The 7,398-nt window shown below is 34.5% G+C and overlaps 2 protein-coding genes across 3 annotated transcripts in view; one reads left to right on the top strand and one right to left on the bottom strand.

Moving 5' to 3' along the window:
• The window catches only part of stmA (Protein EFR3 homolog stmA), a 7,517-nt gene extending 973 nt beyond the window's left edge, over nt 1–6,544 (top strand). Inside the window, exons 1-16 of one of the 2 annotated variants that reach the window (XM_026817614.1) lie at nt 487–663; nt 816–892; nt 1,235–1,350; nt 1,682–1,844; nt 2,207–2,359; nt 2,449–2,555; nt 2,675–2,818; nt 2,877–2,955; nt 3,025–3,160; nt 3,294–3,565; nt 3,647–3,819; nt 3,903–4,263; nt 4,459–4,658; nt 4,739–4,838; nt 5,256–5,411; nt 5,502–6,544. In XM_026817614.1, coding sequence (XP_026673415.1) covers nt 657–663; nt 816–892; nt 1,235–1,350; nt 1,682–1,844; nt 2,207–2,359; nt 2,449–2,555; nt 2,675–2,818; nt 2,877–2,955; nt 3,025–3,160; nt 3,294–3,565; nt 3,647–3,819; nt 3,903–4,263; nt 4,459–4,658; nt 4,739–4,838; nt 5,256–5,411; nt 5,502–5,654 — 2,397 coding nt within the window. In that variant the 5' untranslated portion in view covers nt 487–656 and the 3' untranslated portion in view covers nt 5,655–6,544. Of the gene's footprint in view, nt 1–486; nt 664–815; nt 893–1,234; nt 1,351–1,681; nt 1,845–2,206; nt 2,360–2,448; nt 2,556–2,674; nt 2,819–2,876; nt 2,956–3,024; nt 3,161–3,293; nt 3,566–3,646; nt 3,820–3,902; nt 4,264–4,458; nt 4,659–4,738; nt 4,839–5,255; nt 5,412–5,501 lie in introns of those variants that run through there. The other variant, XM_018032758.2, reaches the window with a different exon arrangement.
• Nucleotides 6,537–7,398, bottom strand: part of LOC108629852 (12 kDa FK506-binding protein-like) — a 2,144-nt gene continuing 1,282 nt past the window's right edge. The window contains exon 4 of the mRNA XM_018032759.2: nt 6,537–7,134. Coding sequence (XP_017888248.1) covers nt 7,077–7,134 — 58 coding nt within the window. The 3' untranslated portion in view covers nt 6,537–7,076. The remainder of the gene's footprint in view (nt 7,135–7,398) is intronic.

The raw sequence follows: 7,398 nt of genomic DNA, 5'->3' as shown, positions 1-7,398 counted from the left end.
TGAAATTCTTTATTTACCTCAATGAATGTTGTTTAGGCCATTTCGATTTGCTTAGATCATCACACGTGCCATAAAACTGTGACAATTAACTCGATTTATCATATTTATCACATCACATCAGAAATTCGACTTATTTTAAGTTTAAAGATTACAAAAATGAATACTGAAATTCTTTATTTACCTCAATGAATGTTGTTTCGGTCATTTGGTTTTGTTTAAATCATCACACGTGCCACAAAACTGTGACAATTATCGTGATTTATCATATTTATCACATCACATCAGAAATTCGACTTATTTTAAATTTAAAAGTTACAAAAATGAATTGTGTCGCCATCTACCGGGTTCGTTCGCACTTCGAAACGAACGAAAACGGAATGCGACATTACCGATTCTATTCTATAGATTCGACACAATAAAATTTGACTGCCGAAAGTGCAAATCCATTACATTAAAAACGAATTTATAATTGAGATTCATGTTTGATTTATTAACAAATTATAAAAACGGAAATTTTGTGAAAAATATAATAAATCGAGCTGCGTTTTTGGTAGCTCGAAATTGAAGACGAACCACAGTAACTGAACGTAGCTGTACTTGTATTAGTCGATCGAAGTCCGTTCGTCTGTGTACTAGCGGTTCGATCGTGCTACGAAATGTTTGGTAAATAATTATTACAAATTTCATTCACGAACGACATAATTCAGTCCCGAAATGTGGATTTCAAGTACACGACTGAGATATCCATTGATCATCGATTTCATTGCAAGAAAATGCGTTTCCAACTTATCGTATTTTATTTCTATTTCTGTCAGGTTGTTGCTGGTGCTGTTCAGCCTTACGCCCACGTTACAAAAGACTCGTTGACAATATTTTTCCAGTAAATCCTCAGGTAAATTCTGCATCCACATTCCAATCTACGATTTTTAATTCTCAACGAAACAATTTACTTATATAATTCCTTTGTAAATTTCGATTTGGATTTAATTCCTTTAATAAAAATTGAATACTCTGTTATATTTTATAATAAATGTCTCAGGTTGTATCTTAACATTACGTATGAAATCATAAGCAAAAAAGCTAGTGAGTGAAATAGTGAGTGAATAGAGTGAGTGAATAGTGAGTGTGAATAGAGAGAAAAGCTGGAGAGTGAGAATAGTGAAAAAAGCTATTGAGATATTTATTACAGATTGACTTATTTGAATATTTCTCATGAAATGATTTTTCTATTTAGGATGGCTTGGTCAAGAATAACATGGAAAAATTAACATTTTATTCGTTAAGTAGTCCTGAAAAGTTAGACAGAATCGGAGAATATTTGTTCCAAAGGGCTTCCAGAGATATTTACAGGTAGGACTATTAAGAATTTACAAATTCAATTAGATTCTATATAATTCTCAGTAGATTAACAGTACTCTACTTAATATATTAAGAAACTACAAAGAATTATAGATTCAAGATTCTTAATCTACCAAAAATTGGTTGCATGTTCTAATAAAAGAATCTACTGAGGATTATATATAATTAATACACCTGCGACGAATGCTAATTCATGCAACCAATGTAAATACTTATTTACTAACATTAAATGCAAGTCACACTAATAATTACGTATCATTAATTACCTGGATATCTTTGTTTGTTTTTCAACTACTGGGAGAGTTAATGTTTCTTTTATTAGGAGAAGAAATGGATTCGTTGTCATTGCCATGGAAGCAATGGACCAACTGTTGCAAGCGTGCCATGCTCAGACTCTGAATTTATTCGTTGAGAGTTTTTTAAAAATGATACAAAAATTGTTGGAATCCACAGACCCACAGTTACAAATATTAGCCACGCAATCTGTAAGTTTCAACAGACGATCTAATCTGTGGCTACGAAAAATATTGGCATACCTTAAGTCTCGATCATCTAAGAAATGAAGACGTACAGTCGAATGACGTAGGCCGATATTTTTGGCAAATTTAATAGCGGATATTCGGTTTCATCGCTATCGGAATCTACCTCCATACCAAAATTAAACGCAAACGCTTCTTATCGAATATGTCAATACTCTTTGTAGACGCTATAGCGTTGGTCTTCTATTGAATTAATTCTATTATGACGATTTTGTTTGGTGTTAATTTATAAGTTTTTCTTGTACGAAAGAATAATCTTATTTTTGGCATCTTTCAATTCAGTTGAACAAAGTGCTGGCTTCTTCTAGTTTGTCCGGTTTGCCAACATCGAGCAGGATACGCCGTCTTATCACACACGTTACGATTTCTTTGTATCAAAATACTCTGCCATGTGCCACTCGAACCACAATGACCCTGCAATTCGTAAACAAATACGGCTTGCTGGAATTCAAGGATTGCAGGCATGATTTTTACTTATTAATTACAGATTCTTATAAGTCTCGCTGAAATAATTTTATTAGAATGCAGTAATTTTGTTCTTGTAATTTAGGGTGTCGTAAGGAAAACTCTTTCTGATGATCTGGTAGAGAACATTTGGGAACCTGTTCACATGGACAAGATCGTTCCTTCGTTGTTATATAACATGCAGAATTCAAGGTGATGAATAGAAACCAGTGACTTACATTAATTTTTATTTAGACACACTTTAAAATAATAACTGTTTTAATATTGGATCAAACTGACTAATCTGTATGTTAATAATATAATCTTAATAGGTATTCTAGCAAGGAGGATCCAACACCAGATAGCCCAACGGAGGAACGATCTGACCCACCGCAAGTCGCTGAAACTTGCATGCGTGAGCTTATCGGACGCGCGTCATTCGGTCATATCAGATGCGTTATCAGGCCTGTTTTAAGGTTTGTTAAAATTACAAACTTACAAAAGAAACTTTAATAAAGAAAGAAATATTCACAGGCATTTAGATAACCATCAGCTGTGGGTTCCTAATTACTTCGCAATTCATACATTTAGGATAATTATGTTCTCCATTCAGGTGAGCCGGAAGTAAAATGATTATTCTAACTTATTGGTTTATATTTACGACGTGAAAATTTGTGTCCAGTCGCAGTATTCGTACACTGTCGTGGAAGCATTAATGACGCATCTCGACGGACATTCAAAGTCGTCACCGAAAATTCGTACGAGCATCGCGGATACTTTATCAAAAATCATTTCCATCGCAGCCGGCGAGAGCGTTGGTACGTTTTAAGAATTATCAAACCAGTAAAAATGACTGGCTTTAAATGCAGAGGTGCATTGTATAAAAAAAGTCGATAGTTTTAGGAAGATAATAAAATGAAAGCTAAATTAACTAATGTATTTGTTTTAAAGGGCCATCTGTTTTGGAAATAATCAATTCTCTGCTGTCTCATCTGAGAGTCAGCGTAACGAGGAATCAATCGTCCAGTAGCGACGAACAGTTGTACCAAGAGGCACTTATAAACGCCCTCGGAGAGTTTGCGAATCATCTGCCGGATTATCAGAAGATCGAAATTATGATGTTCATAATGAGCAAAGTTCCATACAGTCAACCAGATCGCTTGGTCTCCGTTGGGAAAGGAGACGTGTTACTCCAAAGCATTCTCTTAAAGTCACTTTTAAAAGTAATTACATATTATTAAGAAATATAAGTGAAACAATGAACGTTGGTCGCCTAATACGCTCGTATCAATGTTCGATTCCAGGTCGGCACTAAGTATCAAACCATACATTTAAATACCACGTTCCCTCCAAGCTTTTTGGAGCCGCTGTTGAGAATGTCGCTCGCGGCAGACGCCGAGATGCGACTTTTAGTACAACAAATCTTTCATACTCTGATCGACAGGCATCAGAATATCACAAAACTCGCGAAACCTACGTAAGTTAGTTTTCTAACGCGCGCATTTTAAATGAGAAAGTGAACGATCGTGAATGTAATTTTGTTGTATTTAATTGAAACAGAGTAAACGTTGCACAACTTGATCTGACCATCGAGAAGGCATCTAGACCAGACGTGATCTTCATACGGAAACACGGCCCTGAAATTTACTTAGCGTTGTACGAGTCGCTAGAATTGGCAAGTAACAAGGTGGAAAACGTGGAGTCTATATATACGACGTTGGCATTGCTCGCCGTCGAATTGGCTTCGGAGGAGACCGTCTTGGAGCTGCTAAGATTAGTTCTGAGTCTTCAAGATTTGGCTTTAACAAGTGGTCAGATCAGTATTTCCCTCAAATACAATTTGCACTCGATTGTCATCAGTCTACTCGTGTTAATATCGTACGTTTGTAACATCACATCTCTAATGGATTACGCAATCAAAGTAAGTTATTGATCATTTTGTTGATGTATACTATTCAAAAAATGAAAATCTGTAGATAGAATTTCCAGAACGTAGAAGCTTCAAGCTTTAATTTTAAAGAGAAATCGTCATCCTATGATAATTTATCGCATCTTTCAAACAACACAAAGTCCTTAATTTGTTTAAATATTCTAATGTTCTTTTTTACATTCGTAGATCGTAGAAATACGCCGGAAAGAAGCGCCACACCTTTTACCTGATTTACAATCTCAGTATGATTCCGGATTGTCTGCTAGATTGGCACCGACTCTGCTGGTCGATCAAACTGTCTTAAGCGAATGTTTGAAAGGAGCTGGTCTCGACAGTGGAAAACTGCAACAAGGGTCTGGTTATAGCAGCATTTCGCTACAACATCGGTAATACATATTTGTAATTCTCATAATCATATGATTTCATTTATAATCTCAATCGTTGTTTTAAACAATGATACTTTTAGGCATTCGTGGGTCGATAGTACCGGACGAAACTCGCTGGCCGACATTAATTCTGGCGCTACGGAATTAGACAGCGGTGGTTCATCCCCCGGTGTACAAAAGGTATCTACTTTATATTACTCCATTTGTAACTCTTTATTAACAGTGCCACGCGGTTTTATAACGACTTCCCCGTCAGGCCGAGCGCGCTGGTATTGTAGTACAGCAATGCGAAGCGCAATACTAGCAAATTAGAATTTACTCGATTGCAAATGTTTAAACATATTAGGGCCATTGCTTCTTATCGCAGAATGGCAGAAAAATAGCAAGAAATTTGACCAAACAAGTCGTAACATTTTGTGATACTTGCGAGGGACAACCATTTTTATGTTTACCTTGTTTTAATAGAATCCATTAAAGTTTTCTGAAAAAATGTTCAAGTACATTAATAATAAAATCCAGCATTAAATAAAAATTAAGTGGACTTTACATAAATTTTAGATAACAACTTAAAACAATGTTAATTGTTTTCCTTTTCAGAAACTGCCTGGTGAAGAATTAACTTTCGAGAGCATGAAACGAATTCTAACAGAGAATAATAACAATCACGTGATAGAAGAAGAGAAACGGTTACAGTTATCGCACTTATTTAGAAACGCACCATTCCAAGATTTGGTATCAAAGACACAGCCAAAGGTACACATTTTACTAATTTTTGTTACAATTTCTACTGGTTCACTATAAATTAGTGATAGAAAGGAAGATAATGAGTAAATAATTTTACAGCATGATGTTCTCCAAAGCAAATTATCAGAAATATTCAATACACTGTCCGTCGATCCACGGAACGCCGCTCAACCCGGCGTGCCGCCAATGGATGCTAAACCGACTCAAACACCAGCCTATGAAATTCATTTCCCAGAATTGTTTGTTTATTAACTTAATAAGTATTTAGTGCTGGCACTTTTATTACGTTAAACACTTATCGCCAATTAATAATTAAGTTAATTTCAACGCCTTTGGTTGGAATAACGTGGACAAATATTTTTAGCGCATTTTGATATGCTTATACGTGGTGCAATAATGTTTATCTAGCTCCGAATAATAAGCTCCGTATGTATACGTACATATACATATTTTGTCATGTTTGTAAAATACTTATTTATTTCTAGTGATGTGAATTATTTCACTGTTCATAAATTATTCTTGTAAAAATATTTTAACTCATAAACTGGTGATGCGCAAGTTGTTCAATTCATACAGAAAATAATATATATAAACAGCTCGCTGTATTAATTGTATTAACGATCTGTGATATATTGGGTTGTCAAGAAAATAATTTCGGTTTTCACAAATCCTCTATTTAACAAACTTCGAATTTGCCGGATGTTTTAATTCGGATTTTCTTACATCCTTTTTATTCTGTTACTAATTATGCATGTAGTTTGTTATCAATTCTGTCACATGTATAATAAATATATGTGTATAATGTAAATGATGAAAAGGTCAGAAAATAGAATAGAACAGAATGAGTTCCTGTAGTCACATTCTATTTAACGTAGAGTTATTAAAACCGGAATTGCCTTCTTCCCCGAATATATTTGTCAATGTGTCTTTAAACAAATTGCTTTGCACACCGCTAATGCAACGTACGAGAACGTTTCGAAAGAACGTGGAAATAAATGAAAAGAATGAATATGGAAATTGAAATGTTTGTTTGAAAGTTGTTTGAACCGGTCTACATGTACATAAACGTAAAAGGGTATGAATTGGAACGATCACAAATGTTATAATTGTGGGCTAATAATAAAGATATTCATATACTTGAAGACAAGACGATTTTTTATTGAATTTTCATGTGTAAAGGTCCACACTGTTACATTACCAGTAGAATTATTTGTTTTTGCGTTATTTGAAAAATTTTGTACAAAATACCCAGGTGAGATTGTTTTTACGAAGTACTAAGTAATCGGGATGAACACAGATATCGGATTACATGCCAGATGCCTTGAGATCCGTTGAATTTAATTACTCACAACACAGGAATGCATTCAGCTTTGAAGAAAGTTGACAAAGTTAAGTTTCGTCGAAAGGTAAGAGTGAAAGGCGTCCTATATTCCACGTGATTTTGATGACTTTTGTACAATCGTAGCTTTGTGTTATAATAGAATTGTGCAACGGTGGAACGAAGAATTGTAATATCGAATTTTTCTTTTTTTCTTATGAGCAATCAAGTCAGGATTAGTACGGGAGGCATATTATTCATGCGATAACTACTTAACGTAATGCAATTTCAAGCATTTAATTATCCGTGGTCTGATCTGATGTGTATAGTTGATTTGGTACACCCTGGGAAACTCTTTAAGGCTCCACCTTGAGTAATTCCACGTCGAAGACGAGGACAGCGTTCGGAGGAATAGTGTGTCTATGTCAAGGACGATATCGTAATTCGAAATAGAAAATCATTATCTAAAGTATTTCATAAACTGAAATGCGGCGTAATAAAATTATAAAATTTCTATAGAAGAAAATCGATAAAAATGTACTTATAATAATCCATATCTATTCTTCTATATTTAAAAATCCAATAATCTTCTTCCTTTTACCATCGAAGGAAAAGAGAATATTATTAATAACGTCTAAATATAAATTTGAAAAAGACGATCAGCGTCCAATAAATACA

This window comes from Ceratina calcarata, unplaced genomic scaffold, assembly GCF_001652005.2.
Source record: "Ceratina calcarata isolate Rehan_Ccalc_2016 unplaced genomic scaffold, ASM165200v1 scaffold589.2, whole genome shotgun sequence".
In the NCBI taxonomy this organism is placed as follows: domain Eukaryota; kingdom Metazoa; phylum Arthropoda; class Insecta; order Hymenoptera; family Apidae; genus Ceratina; species Ceratina calcarata.
The sequence above is the reverse complement of the archived record's forward strand: the minus strand, read 5'-3'. Positions and strand labels throughout refer to the sequence as shown.